The 15624-nt window shown below is 37.3% G+C and overlaps 1 protein-coding gene across 33 annotated transcripts in view; it reads right to left on the bottom strand.

Moving 5' to 3' along the window:
- Nucleotides 1-15624, bottom strand: part of NRXN1 (neurexin 1) — a 1120317-nt gene that overhangs the window by 536977 nt on the left and 567716 nt on the right. For 19 of the 33 annotated variants that reach the window (XM_067007612.1, XM_067007614.1, XM_067007625.1 and 16 more), the window contains 2 exons: nucleotides 6859-7032; nucleotides 910-1029 (listed from right to left, as the gene is read on the bottom strand). In XM_067007612.1, the coding sequence (XP_066863713.1) occupies nucleotides 910-1029; nucleotides 6859-7032 (294 nt within the window). Of the gene's footprint in view, nucleotides 1-909; nucleotides 1030-1973; nucleotides 2001-6858; nucleotides 7033-15624 lie in introns of all 33 variants that reach the window. The other 14 variants (XM_059078706.2, XM_067007609.1, XM_067007621.1 and 11 more) reach the window with 1 other exon arrangement.

Here is a 15624-nt window from a genome sequence, read left to right as displayed (position 1 = left end):
TTTTGATGAAGTGTTGTAAAGCAGTACCTATTTGAAAGTTTAGAAACAGAACTTCATACCACATACCAGTTAATATGGTCTCAAAATCCACACTGCTATCACATAAGTCACTCACAAATATTCCATAATATAATGTGAGTGTTGTGTTTCTTTGTCATGCTTATTTTTTAAATGTAATTTAATTTATTTTTTCGATGTGGACCATTTTAAAAGTCTTTATTGATTTTGTTCAATATTGCTTCTGTTTTATGTTTTTTTTTTTTTTTTTTTGGCCACAAGGCATGTGGGATCTTAGCTCCCTGACCCACACCCCCTGCACTGGAAGGCGAAGTCTTAACCACTGCATCGCCAGGGATATCCCCTGACATGCTTATATTGTGAGACTAAAGGGGAAAAAACACAAACATAAGGGAGAGTAGTTGAAGGACAAAGTTTAAACATACTGTTTTTTAATGTAAAAGGCAGTATGGGCTTGAAAAGATGTAGAGAAAGAAACATAATGAACCTGTCAATTCATTAAAATTCCAGCCCTCAAGATATAATCTTATACAATGAAATATTACTTAATAGAAAGCAACATGAAGGCTCTTTCAAAAACTAGGGGAGGAGTGTCATACACAGGAAATGAAAATATTATTTTCGACAAGGTGACCATTAGCAATTTAAAAAATTCCAACAAAGAGTTGAAGACCAAAGAATCACCATCATCACAGATTTTGGCTAATGGCATCCTTGATTGATACTTTAGTATTTCAAACATGTCCCTTCTGTGGAACCAAATGCTCCTCCTGGTTATGACAGTTTAACTTATTCATGGATAATATAAAGACTCCCAGCTTTAGACCCGGGATATCAAACAGTAACTGGAAGCAACGATGAGCATCAGTCTACACTCAGAGGGGAACTTACGGTCATTGCAGAGTGGCCCGCTGAAGGAGGTCATGCTACAGTCACAGCTGAAGCCGTCCCACTGCTGCAAGCACACGCCTTGGTTGGAACATGAGTCCTCCTGGCAGGTTGTGCTGGGTCCTGAAAACAATCCAAAAGCAACTTGGGTTCTTTAAAAAAATCTAAAAGTGTTGCACACATGAGCTAGGTCACATTTAGTAGTTGCCAACACCTCAAATTACATGACCAAACTAGTTTGGAAAGTTCTAGTTCACACACCTGAATTAGGAACAGAGAAGCTGTAATATAAAGGTTTCTCAAGTTTCAAATACAGGACAAAATACATTATAATAGTAAACTAGGCCAGCAAATAGTAAAAGCAAGCACATAGCTTCTCGTATGATCATGGTAGCAGGTGATCTCATTCCATCATCAATAATTCTCTCTTACTGTTTGGATTTTAGAAAAACGCATGGATCTCCTTAACTTCTGACCAATGGGTAGAGACACCATGAGAGATGGAGATTATAACTTCATGAAACTGAGATACAGATTAGCAAAAAAAAAAAAAAAAAAAAAAAAGAAAAAGAAAAACACTGAAGAGAGTTATACAAAAATGTCCTATAAGTTTCTAGAAGTTTTCCTGCACAAACTATGAATAAAGTTATGATTGCTGGGTGTTTTGGATAGGTATGTTGGCAAGTATCAATCCACATGCTTTAACAATTTCATGCAATCAAACATAAAACTAAAACCTCTGTATAAATGACATGCCCCCATGTAACATACAAGTAAAAAGAACGCTAGTCTATTTCTAAAGAATCATAACTAGAACACTGAAAAACAAAGAACTAAAAAAAGGATGATCAAAGCACTAAAGGTAATCACTATACAAACATATTCAAGACTGAAAGCCTTTATGCAAACTATGCTACAAAATGAGGTTTCTTCACAACATTCAAGAAGGGGAAAAATGAAAACTTCACCCAAATAAGTTACTGCAAAAATGTAAAAAATGTTATTTTGAGGTTTCCACTGTGTATTACGGGGTTTCAGTCTTGTTTTATACACACAGGGCTATCTACCTTGCAAGTCAGCTTTCATCAATGCAACTTTGTCAGCAAAATTAAAAAAAAAAAGCAAAATATATTAAATGTTAGTAAGCAATACTGAAATGGGGCAAACATAGAAGAACGTTCAGATTCAAAAAAGCATGCTGCTGTAAAGGGGGAGAGAAATGCTATGTAGAGCAAATAAATTAATAATTACCAGCCATAAATCTTAAGAGAAGCCAAAACTAAGAAAGCAATAATTGATTAGAATTTCACTATATATATATTTATATAATGGTTAACTGAGCCGATGACACAAAGTGACTGCATTGCTTAGTTGAAGCATGCAGCCCCATTTGTCACGTGCAGATACAGTGTAGATGATGGTCATTAGCAGACCAATTATCCCTTTCTATTTTTTTCCCTGTAGGTCTTTTATCTTGCTATTGTAGTTAAGGCTTAAAACTGTAATGCCAGCCATTCTCTGTCAACAGTTGGACCTTACAGTGACACCAAATTATCAAAATGTATACACCATTTGGTAGATGAAAGAAAAAGTAAAGGATGGAAGAAACAAATTGCAATATAATTCCCCATAAAGAAAATTCCTTTACAAGATTGCAACGTGGAGTATTTATCTTTGCTTTTACCAGACTGGGTATAGATTTCTTAGAGATCTCATAGTTACATCTATATTTTCTCTTCCTCTATAACTGTCTTCAACTCTTAAATACTGCCCTGTGAATATTTATTACAGTAGAACCTCACTAATAAGGGTTATCTTAGGGAAGGGTGGGAAGGGAACACCATCTACCTCAATACCTTTAGAGTATAAACGTAAGATATTTTCTAGTAAACACAATCTTAGGTTTTATGAGAATACAAAAATAGACACCAGACTAATTAGATGCTATTAACACTGAGAGCCTTTGAGGTAACTGCTCTAGTGAATACATGAGAATTATCTGTAATTAGATTTTGTACAAATTGATGTTTCTATAAACATCAATTTTAAGCATCCTCCTTACAACCATATTTTTATTATCAATTTCTTAGTCACAGTATTCTTCATAAGAAGTTATTGAATGTAGCCTAAACATTCAATATGAATTTTTACAAATTCAGAAATCATAATACTGTAACTACTAATTATATAATAATAGTAATAATAATAATCAGTATAGTAATAATAATCAGTATAGTAATAATAACCAAAAAATAGTCATTTTTAATAATAATAAAAATCTCCCAGGCCTGGGAGACCTGAATGGATGTAATAGTTTTTCTCACCTATTGCATAAAAGAACTAAGAGCCACTAAATTTCTCAGGTTTTGTTTTTCTTCCAATCTGTGAGAGGTAAGTGGTCCAATGATCTTTATTCCATGGTATTAAAGACTGAAAATAATTAATATTTGTTTACAAAAAAACCTCAAAGCAATATTCCTTAGCACAGTCCTTCCTCTGGTACAAGCTCAGCCTGGGGTCAGGGGCTGTGTTAACAAAGGATATTACTCCCCTAACTTGCCCAGCAGAAGGAAAGAGCAGGGGCAAGAACAGATGAAGAGCCATGTTTTGGGTTTTCTTTTTGCAAAAATTATCAGAAATACAATTGCAAAATAATGCTTAACTCTAAAAATGGTAAAATTGCAATTCTAAAAAATAACCTGCTTGCCCATATTGTAGAGCAGCCACTCAGAGTGGCTGCCAAGCCTTTATGTGAGCATGCTTTATTATGTTTTCCATTATCACAACAGTCTTTATATATTCAGGTATTACAAGTGAATGCATGCCTATGCCTGACAAGTCACATTTTTTAAAGTACTCACCTTCTTGAAAAATATTTAAACATTGACAGTCATTTGCACAAGACAAAACCCTGAATTTATTTTTCTTTTTAGTTATATAATGTCCTTTTTATTTTATCACTGAATAAAATTGGGAGCAAGCCACAAGGATATTTGTATTAAGTGGTTAAAAATAAGGATATGTTTGAAAAGGAAAGGAAAGTGAAGGTAAAACTACAATGTCTGGAAACCAAAGAAACAATAGAGGAAAGTGCTTAGATGCCTGGGATTTCAAGTAAGGCAAAATTGGGTTCAAAGCTTCCATCATCCATCCACTTACGCGCTGTGTGACCTTAGGAAGGTCACTTTACACCTCTAAGGCTCAATTTACTCTTCCAAAAAGAAAAAAAAAAAAACAGTAATACCTAACTGATAGAGTTTTGGGAAATGAAATTGCATATGTAAACTTACTGCTACCAGTGCTTAATCGACGGTAGCTTTAATACTGAAGTATTTCTGTAGCTTATAATGCAATACCAGTGTTGAATGTTATGAGTCTATGCAAGTGCCTAAATTAAAAATTGTTTCACTGACTTCATGTATGGAAGTTATCTTGACTCAGTATTGAGCTTAACTGAGCCTGATTATTGGTGGATTGCCAGTCTCTATTTTCTCTTAAGTAAGCAGGTCAATGCCTTTCCAGGTAGTAATTTTCAAAGTCTGGTGTCAGACCAAAAGCATCAGCATCATTTAGGAACTTGCTAGAAATGTAAATTCTACAGCCCCATCCTAGACCTACTGAATCAGAAACCTTGGGGTGGTGTCAAGTAACATGGGTTTTAACAATTCTCCAGGTGATTCCAATACTTGCTCAAGTTGAGAAACTTTAAGGTAAAAGGAAAAGGACAAGGTAAGTTCCCTCTGCTAGCTAACGTGTTGTGTAAATAAAATCAGCTATTACTCACTGAAATAAGTTAGAAATGAAAGGCAGCAAGTGATTATTGAGAGAAGGCCAATGACTTTTTACATGAAAGAACTTTAGAGATTTGTGGGTCTTGGGTAGAAATGGTGGAAAATCTTGACAAGATATCATTTAGTGATGTCAAATTTAAACTATTTCTATTAATATGGAAGTTAAGTGATTCCAATGTGGTTTGAGCTCAAAATCCCATGAGAACAATCTTTAGAGAAATAATTTATTGAGTATCTAGAAGTTTACCACCAATCCTAAAAATATGTGTATCTCATCAATTACACCTCTGACAGGTACATCTGAGATTATTCCTAGGAACCACAGAGGACAGAAATAATCATAAATTAAAAATTGTTAACCTTGATGTTGGAATGAAAAAATCAGGGAAGTGTCAAGGCAGAAAGGCAGGAACATGGCAACATTCTAAAAATAAAGGAAAAGGGAGTAAAAGAGGGTGAGAATTATTAAAGCTCAGATATTAAAGCAAACTAGATAAGGTAAGGAAGGAGCCAATGTCATAATCTACTGAATGATTTCAGATGTTCAAACCATAGTTTAAAATTACCCAAGAAGATGTACAATCACCTCGACCAAATTGCTTATTAGATTATGATGGAAAATAACACCAAATTTTATTTCTGTAAATACACTTTCTCAGTACATTTCTTATTAGTCTTCCCTTCCACTCACCCACTCACATTATGTGCCAGTGGTGGGAGGTCATGTGTGTGGGTTTGGTTTTCTGTCTTGTGAGTGTTTAGCTGTGAATGTGTCTGTCTGCTCCCACCATTTCTTGTAGGTGAGAATTTACCCAGAAACTTGTAGAAAGGCCTATTTTTGAAAAACGTTTTCAGAAGAGTTTGTAGTACCTTTAAAAAAAAACAACCCCCCCCCATATATTCTCACTTATTAGATCACCTCCAAGAATCAAAGTTATGTCCCACATTTTTGTCTCCATCCACTAGAGAGAATTTATTCCCTTAACAATTTTGTTTCCTTTGCTAAATTGGTAAAAGGAGAAAACACATAGTTTCCCTTTGTTTTACAAAAGGGCATTTATACCAAAATTTGAAACAAAGTAAATAAATACAGTAAAACATTAAAAATGAACTCAACAAAGATTTCCATTAAATAATCTTATCCTCTGGCCTGATTAAAACACAATTTGAATTTCACCTGCATTTCAGGGAAATATATGTTGCAGAGAGAAAAAAATGTATTTCCAAATAAAAAATTTATATGTACTTAGGTAATTGCTAAAGCTAATAGCATTATTTTGGCTGAGAAGACATGATTCATAATCTCCTGGGAGACAGGAATTCACATCTTTCTTCGCTTCCCCCTTATGAAATTTCCTTATGAATCTAAAATTTTCAAAATGGCCCAAACTGTATTCAACATTAAAAGAGAAGCAGCAACACATTCACAGCTACAAAATTCAGGATAATGTGATTAAATTGCATTTATGGAGGGAGAATTGGCTCAAATAACCTGAGGTGTTGAAGTGAAAATTATCGAAAATGAAAGTAGCAATCAAAAAGTACTCCTACAGATCTTACTCTAATAGAGAACACAAAAGAACAGAAAGATACTTGAGCACATTTCTGAAGTATGGAATATTAGTTTTCCGTAATAGAAGAAACCAATTTTTTGCTAAAACAAACTGATAATATATGGGAGACACTCTTGCTGTCAGGTAGAAATAAACCAAACCGTGATTTGAGAATGGGTATCTGAATGATATTCTCTTGTTGTATCCTATTGAATGTAGATTTCAAAAAGCAGGCTCAAGTTGATTAACATTTGCTGGAGTAAATATATTTTTCTAGTCCAAGTGGAGTATCTATTTAATGCTATAAAGAAAGCACTGCAGAAGTGATTAGTACACTAATTAGGTGAACTATAGAATGCAAAGAAGCAGAAAATAACAAGACCCATAGCTCCCATTTTATATCAGACATTAGTCTAGGTTTGCAAACAGGCCAGAAAATTTAAGATTTATGGGATGAAAAGTTAAAAACATGAATAAGGACTTTTAAGCCATAACTGGGGGTTTGGCCAATTGTCAGAAATGAAACTTCTGCCTGCCAGAGAGTTTTGCTGTTCTCATTTATAGGTGGAATTAGAATTAATTTGAGTGTGATAACAAAGATCTAGTACCTTCACAGCCTCTCTCAATCTGTCCATTGCAGAAAAGAGCATCTGAGATGAGGTCCGGAAGCCGTCCATTTAGATCAACTGATGCCAGGCAGCCTTGAAAGCCCTCCTTGGCATGGACGAGTTTCGGCAAGGATTTGTATGTTTCCTTGGCCACTCCTCCTATATACAAGTCACCTGTGGGAAGACAAAAATTTTGGTCACAAAAGTAACTTAACATTGACTTTAAACAACAGTAGAACACACACAAAAAGTAGAGAGGTTTATTTTTCATTAAATTAATTTTTAAAAGTAAATTTATGACTAGATATTTTCTTAAAAGTACAATAGAGGTGTCTGAATAATACATCAGCACTAGAAGAAATTTCTAGAAGCTATTTCCACAGAGAACTTAAGTGAGTTCAACACAGTGTGGCCAAATGGAAGGAACATGGACCATGAAGTGGTCCCTGAATTACTGGGTTGGCCAAAAAGTTCTTTTGGGTTCTTCCATAACATCTTATGGAAAAACGTGAACGAACTTTTTGGCCAACCCAATAAAATCCAAGTCAAGTTATTTGGACTCTATGGCTTTGAGCATTTTTTTTTTTTTTTTTTTTTAGTTTCTCTGATCATTAGTAACCTCATTTCTAAAATGGGAAAAATAAAGCCTATTCCATGGGTTTCCCTGGTGGCGCAGTGGTTGAGAGTCCGCCTGCCTTTGCAGGGGATGCGGGTTCGTGCCCCGGTCCGGGAAGATCCCACATGCCGCGGAGCGGCTGAGCCCGTGAGCCATGGCCGCTGAGCCTGCGCATCCGGAGCCTGTGCTCCACAAGGGGAGAGGCCACAGCAGTGAGAGGCCCGCGTACCAAAAAAAAAAAAAAAAAAAAGCCTATTCCATAGGGTTGTGTGAGGATTAAATGAGATAAAATAATGGAAAGAATCTATCAGAATGAAAATATGTAGTAGATGTTAGCAGGTGTTATTACTATCAAATCTACATTCTGCTTAGAGAATTCTAGGCCTTTCTGTTGACTAGAAACTCAATAAATTCTAAATGTCTAATGTCTAAAATTGCCTTTTCTAGTATGCTTGAACCTATTATCCTTGCTTGCACCTAACTTATTCACTAACTCACTCCCATAGTAGACTATATATACCTGAATATTCCATCCCTTTTCAAGTATTTCATTTCTTAGGTAAAGGCATACCACTTTGAATTCTTTATGCTGTTCTGGGATCTATTGACAAGTTATCAATTAATTTTTCCAAATTTTATTACAGTTTCTAGTGGGACACTTTGCTCTGCTTGTCATCTTCATGTCTCTAGGTCTAACATTTCCCAACTTTATGGACTACTACTTAAAAAAAGAGATTGCAATCCAAGTTTGATTCTGTTTCTTTTCCATTAAAGATTATTCATCATACCTGTATAGCACTGAGTAGATGTAATTAACTGACTCTAGTAAACAAGCAATGCAGAACCTAAGGAGGGTGACCCCAAATTTCCATAACATACTACTCCTGTTAACAAGTCCTGGTAACATATTCTATTTAGCTACTTACTTCTCTGACTTTGCATTTTCATATGGATTTTCTCTCTCACGTTAACCATTTTATTTAACTTTCATGTTACCTGATACCTTCTCCCACTGTAACACAAAACTCCTATATTCCTCATGTTCTCTGGGCCCCTTTGTATTGTTTTCACGGGACTTGGGAGGAAGGAGAACTGATACACATGCTGACGCTCACACTGTTTGTTAAGTCATGAGTAATAAAGTGCTTGGTGTCTGACCCAGAAAGCTTGTGTCTTCTGCCACCATCCATAAAACAGTAATAGGCTAACCTCGTAAGTAGGGTAAAAATCAAGCAACACACAGAACACTCCTGATTGTACTGATGAGAAAACTGAGCTTGCTTAAAGTCATTTAGCCATAAAAACTGAGAACTTAGGTCCCTGACCTACTAACTAAAGCTCTAAGTATTACACTAGGATGTCACTGATCCTGCATAATTTGTACTGAAGGTACTGGATATGCTTACTTCCCTCATCTCTTAAATAAAAGGAAACATCTATTGACTATTAACCATCATTCTTAATATTAAAGGAAAGCACGTTTTTGATCTGAAATAGGATACTATTTTTGAAACATTTGATTTTTCCCTTCCATATTTCCTTTCTCTCCTTAGTCTTTTCTCTCAAATTTCAAGTGATTGTGTTTTATTTGCCTCAGAGACCAAAGATATAAAGTTATCTTTATGTATTTGATCCTTAAAATTCAAGACTCTTAGAGGAGTGAAATAGGCAGAATATACAGGCAATTACATGAGAAGAGTAAAGCTTTCCTGTCCCTCATGTGGGCAAGCAGGAGAGAAAGTTGGAGGACAAGAAGTTTGAATATAGTCATTGCCAAATAGAGGACATAGTGATCTGACTTGAGGCCTGAGCCCTGGTGGATGCCAAAACTTCATGTAGGTTGAGGAAAGTAATACTGATCTGTGTGCATTTCCTCAAGAGAACCCAGAGGCAGCAGTGATATCCTTGAGAAGAAATAGATGCATAGTAGATTCGGACATGCTGGGAGCTTTCTTAGCCTGACAGAACTTTTCATATCCCCTTGTGGTGTGGCAGCCACAGAACACAGAACAATTCCCAGAGTGGAACAGGAGTAAGTAGAAAAAGGCTGGCCCGAGGACGTCATGCACACACGAAAGAAGATGCTGGGTAGCAATTCAGTGGGCACCTAAGCAATTAATATAGAATATTTCAGACCAACTCCTGTGCAATCTCCCTACCTCCCCAGATACTGGTACAATGGAAGTCCCCCACCCCCAAATCATCTGGACATAATCCCAAGGAAATAAGGGAACTGAAATTGCCTGAGATTTCATTTTCACTAACTCAAAGAATCAGAGCTCAAAACAGAAACCAAGGTGAGTTATAGAAAAATAGAGAAAGTGACCTTTCTTGCTCATCTGAGATTGTGGGCTGAACTTTATGGTATTACATATCAAATATCAAGGCAAGGAAGTGCTCCCTACATTAATTTGCTAAACTAAATTTGTTAGGAAATTTCAGCTTTCCTCTGGGCCTCATAAATGTAGTATTAGAGAACAGTGGGAGTTGAATGAAGAATACTTGTCACTGCTTCAGGTTTTTCAGATGTAGAACTTAGTACTCAAAGTTATGTTTGGGATGCTATATATTTGACAACCAATCTTCCTCTTTCTGATTGTAACCTTCTGGAGGATAGAGATTGTGTCTTTGTATTAGATTCTCCCACAGTGCCTAGTACTGGGCTACAAGCACAGTGGGCAATCAATAAATATTGTCAGTCAACTGATGGATTGAAGTCACAGTAGATAAGAATCAGAAAAGAAAGAAGAATGGTAAGGCAACACATGGGGAGAGAGCTAATCCTAAAATGCACTTACTTCCTTTCCCCACTTCCTGCTACTCCCTACTTTTTTTCCTATCAGCATACTTACTTGCCCAAATAAGTTTTAAAAGCCTATTGAGGAGAAGTAGTAATCTTTCCCTTGTGTTGTTAAAGAGCAGAAAATATCGATTGAAGCTGTGTAAGATAGAAGCCTCAGATGTACCAAGGTGGATGAGTTTGGCTTTATAAGCAGGGGACTCATTCTCATTTTCATTACTGAAGCTGCAGTTAGCACCACAACTTAATACGGTCTTTATAAACTCTTCATATAGCAGAGAGTGGTCTTAAATCTCCCACAGGATTGCCATAGGAAGAGAACAAAGGAAACCTTTAAGTGGCCTGAGCCCTGTGTAACATTAGCACTTCATCAAAGATGCACCTTCTTTTGATCCTTGGGGTGATGGAAGGAAAATGACCCATTAGCACTAATGGGATCTTGCAGGCAAAATCCTGTGCATAGCAAGGAACCTAGGCTTTTTAATGACCCAGTGTATGAAGGAGAGCCAGGATGGACATCCAGTAAGAGTCAGTTTCCTATGGACTTGAAGCCATGCTGTTACCCTTCCTTCAAGCTATGAGTGGTTGATTTTTATTCATATTATTTAAGTAGGCTGTGTATGCCACTGACAAGGAAACGATGGTGCTGAGGCAGAAGAAGGTGCAAAGAACATGTACAGAGCCAGATAATCTCAAACATTTGGGGAGTGGGCTTTTTAAAAAAATATCAAGAAACCCTTATCTTTGTCACTAGTGTGGAGGGTGTGTGTGTGTGTGTGTGTGTGTGTGTGTGTGTGTGTGTGTAACGGCCCCCCTCTCAAGAATGTCATCTGTGGAATGATCTGAGATGATATCACAAGTATCCAATTCCCAGTAGTTGGGCAGTAATGAGTAGGGAATAGCGCTCAAGCTTCTTAGTTATACTTGGCTACAAACACCTGGTTCTGACTGCCATTTACTGATTGCCTTAATGTGTAGGCACATTAAGTTATATAACTTCAAGAGTCAGATTCTTCATCTGTGAAATGGGTTAATAATGCCTACCCTGTAAGGCTGTGAGAATTACAGAGAATGTATGTAAGAATTGGGCACAGCGTGTGCTCAGCACATGATTGCTACTGGTGTGACAGTGTTGCTGTGTGTGATAAGGATTATCCATCAACAGTGTGCCTCATTCTATGCTGACCGCACTGAGAGATACAGAAGAATGAGAAGTACGGGCTGTCCCCGTGTTTCTAGTAGAATTAGAGTGACAAGATCTCATATGTACAAGTCTTATTTTCTTTGACTTAGTTTAGACGCATTTGTGTACTTGAAGTGTGCCCTGCACTATACAATAAGCAGCTCGAGAGCTTTCTTTGACATACTCAGTTTGAATCCCAGCAGCATTGAACCTGGTAACATAAATGGAACAATCGCTTGATAAATATCTTCTATTTTGATATAAACAGACTGAGACACAAGAATTCTGTGAAGCCCAAGGGACAGGTTGTAAGGTTCAGGCTAAATGCACCTTATAAAATCAGAGAAATAAAAGGATTTTATGGACATCAATTGTGAGCTGAAGTATCATGAATGAGTTTAGACCAGAAGAAAGTATAGGGTACATTACTTTGTAATGACATAAACGAAGGTGCCAAACATGGGGAATAGCACAAATATACCAAGAAGACAAAATTAATACAGCATTCAAAAAAGAGCACAAAAGGCCAGAATGGGCTGGAAAAGAAGAATTTTCAAAGGGGCCATGGTACATAATGTTGGATTAAAAAAGTCAAAGGAAAGCCTTGAGTAACATGATAGAATTTGTGATTACTGTTTTGTTTTGGTTTTTTTTAAGGCAATGAGAAGTCCCAAAATAAAAGCCATGCAGGCTAGGAGATGAGGGAATTTGAAACAGTAATAATTTGGAGAGAAGAGATGAAACTGCATTGAATATTCAACATGTGTAATTTGAGTAGGAGTGTCCTACAGGGATGATATGAACTGGAGGCTTAGGGATGCTGGGGCTGGAAGGCCTGGCTTGACCACCATCAACCAAAAGCAGAAAAATGAAGTGGTGTAGGAGGTTTTCTCTGCTCTTAAAACAGGGAACATGAGGCAGTTAGAGCAAGGACTCTGCGCTCTACAGCAGGAGAATGCCAGCGTCAAGGTATAATTAGTTCTTTGACTCAGCTTTCCTGTTTATTCCTATGTATTTTTTAGTGCCTCTTAAACATCTCAGTTTCATTTTAATTAAAAAGAGCATACATAAAAAGGACAACTGCTTTGTAGATGTGGATAGCTAAAACTCTAGGGAAACTTAAGGAGGCTCCCACAATCTCTTATAAGTGGCATTTGAAAAAAAAAAAAAAAAAGTTGGAGAGCAATACACACTGTCTTACTTTCCTACAGGCCAGACTGGAGAAAGTACAATTCTGGAGGCTTTGCTGAGAGGATTTGACTTTGGACAGCAAATTGGGAGACTACGCTCACTTTCCTTTCAATTCTCACTGTGACTGGCAAGTAGAAAAAGCACAATCAGGCTGGGCTAGTTTCTCAGAGTTATTCTGCAGGAAAGATGTCCTTCCTTACATCAGAGAACAATCAAACTCTGCCCCCACCTCGATTTGTATCTTTATCTTTAATTTTAATCTTTTGTCACACATCCACAAATGAACATCGGCAGGTTAGATCGTCACCATATAAGTTAATGCAGGCTTTCTTTGGGAGACAAATTAAATGTAAACCTCTTTTTATAACAGGTGTGCCCTGTTAGATAGAGGAAAAAAAAATCACATCTAGTCCCTGGAGAACAAACACAAACTTATTTACTTCGTGTTGTTTCTGGGTAGAAAGCCAACGTTACTATTTCCTGTGATTGCTTAAATAAATGATGTTAAATCACTAGAAGCAAAAGCATGGGAAATCGTTAATACTTCTCTAACACATTTGAACCTAAGAGTAGATAAATGAATACTTTCATACAATGAACGCTTTGAACAACAGACACTATCCGAAACCACATCTAAGTTCAGGGCACACCAAACAGTCATTATTGAAGTCAAAGTTGGCAATTCAAGTGGATGTTTTGCTCTGAAACACTAGATCTGTGTCCTTCATAGATCTCTATGAAAAATCAGGTTAATTTTAGAAATTCAGTGGTCATCAGTTCGATTTATTAGATATTGTTTAAATTCTCTACACCTTAGTCTTCCTTGGTGCATAAAGGGTTTAATCCTAGAATAACCTGATTTTTTTTTTTTTTGCAACCTGTTTTTACTTCTAGGAAATACCTCTAAACCCTTATCCTTAGGCCTATTCTGGTTTTCTAAGTTCAGACTAAAAACAAACCATCATCTTTCCCCCCTCTCTGCACTGGGAAATTACTTCTAGACTTCCCTGTTTTAAAGCAATCACATTTCTAGTCTCCCTATTACTCAAACTGAAATTAATTTCAATATCATTTTTTAACTCCACTCTATTTCTTACACCTTACATTCAAATTATTGCTGAGAACTTTGATGTGGATGACTCAACTTGGCCAATACTTCTGACGTCTGTGCCTCCATTTTCCTTTCCTTTTGCAGTTCTTATCTTCCTTTCCCCACGTACACCTTTTATGCAGTAACCCATTACCTGGTGTCCCTGCCTCTATCCACCCTCCTCATTAATACCATATCCGTCGTCCCCATACTGTGTTCTGATTTCTTTAATACATCCCGCTGGTTTCTAAATAAAGTGTGAGGCTCAGGATTGTCAAGATTTTGAGATATCCTCCCTCAGTAACTTTTTCTAAACTTTGAACAATGTCTCCCCAACAATTTTTGCCAGGGAGAGAATTAGGTTAACATCAATCCTCTACCTATATTTTAATCTTTAGTCAAACTGTATTTTTCACCATTTCTCCAAAACTGCACATTCAGCTGTTCCATCACTCTTCACAGTACATTACTTCCATCATGAGTGTCTTTCCCCTTTCAATGTTCCATTTCAAAGCCTGATGCAATTTCGGGGTCTCAACTCAAATTCCACCTTGTTAATGTGTTTTCTCAGTCATAGGCAAGTATGATCTTTGAATCCCCGGAACATTTTGAACCTCTTTTCTGACAGTTACCATTTCCTTCCCAGTTCTCTGTGTGGATATCTTGCCTTCCCATTATTTTATAAATTCCTTGAAGAAAGCATCATAAGCGAAGCACTTTTTAGTCTCATTTTAACTTAGCACTCACTAATTATTTGTTGACTCATTGAATGAATGGATGAATTAGCAGTTTTCATTCAATAAATAATCATTTGAACAATAAGGACATAGGGTTCCCTGGTTCACTCCACCTGAGAAATAATGAATGAAGTTAATTGTGGGGAATTTTTCTTCTACTGACCCCTTTCTTGAAGCCACCCAGCTCATTAAGAGGGTTCAATGCAGTGACATTTTTTTCCATTCTGACAGTGTAATTCAGGAACAATTTTAACCAACATGTGTTGAATTCATTTGTAGAGAGAGGCAGACAAAGATAGAGGTACAGAAATAGTTTAGGGTGTCAATGTGTGGTAATGAGAACCTATTCATGTGTCTCTTCAGCAGTTAAAATAAATGCCAAAATCTTTGTGGGAAATTACATTTCAGCCTATCCTGTACCTCTACCTCATTCTATCTCTGGCCATTCTGTCATTCTCTGTGTTGCCCCATATACAAATATGACCTAACCCATGCGGCCTCCATAGGCACACTCCCCACTATGGATACTTTACACTATTTCTCCAGATGCTTCTACTTTGTTACACTGTTATCATTACAGGGAGGAGGGCTTTTTTTTTTTTTTTTTTTTTTTGGTGGTACGCGGGCCTCTCACTGCTGTGGCCTCTCCCTTTGCAGAGCACAGGCTCCGGACGCGCAGGCTCAGCAGCCATGGCTCACGGGCTCAGCCGCTCCACGGCATGTGGGATCTTCCCGGACCGGGGCATGAACCCGTGTCCCCTGCATCGGCAGGCGGATTCTCAACCACTGCGCCACCAGGGAAGCCCCAGGAGGTGGGCATTTATTGTTTGTGGTCATAGAACAGAGCCAAGCTAACTGTGTGGACCCTTGATGCTTTGCCCTGGTACATCTGTTAATCCCTATGTGCACTTCCTGTGGGTTTGCAGATGTCTCTCTCCATCTGGCCTGTGGACTGGCACTCCAGGATTCCTGGGATTTGATTCCCTCTGGTCTCCTGCTTCTATCTCTCAGGTCCTTCCCAGCCACAGCTATCCCTGATTCCACAGCAGGCTCCCATATCCAACAGTTTGTATATTGTTTTCACTACAAAGGCATTGAATTTCACAAAAATCACTGAGACAACTGAATTTAAATGTACAGAGCCCGGAC

Source organism: Kogia breviceps, chromosome 11, assembly GCF_026419965.1.
Source record: "Kogia breviceps isolate mKogBre1 chromosome 11, mKogBre1 haplotype 1, whole genome shotgun sequence".
Taxonomy (NCBI): domain Eukaryota; kingdom Metazoa; phylum Chordata; class Mammalia; order Artiodactyla; family Physeteridae; genus Kogia; species Kogia breviceps.
The sequence above is the reverse complement of the archived record's forward strand: the minus strand, read 5'-3'. Positions and strand labels throughout refer to the sequence as shown.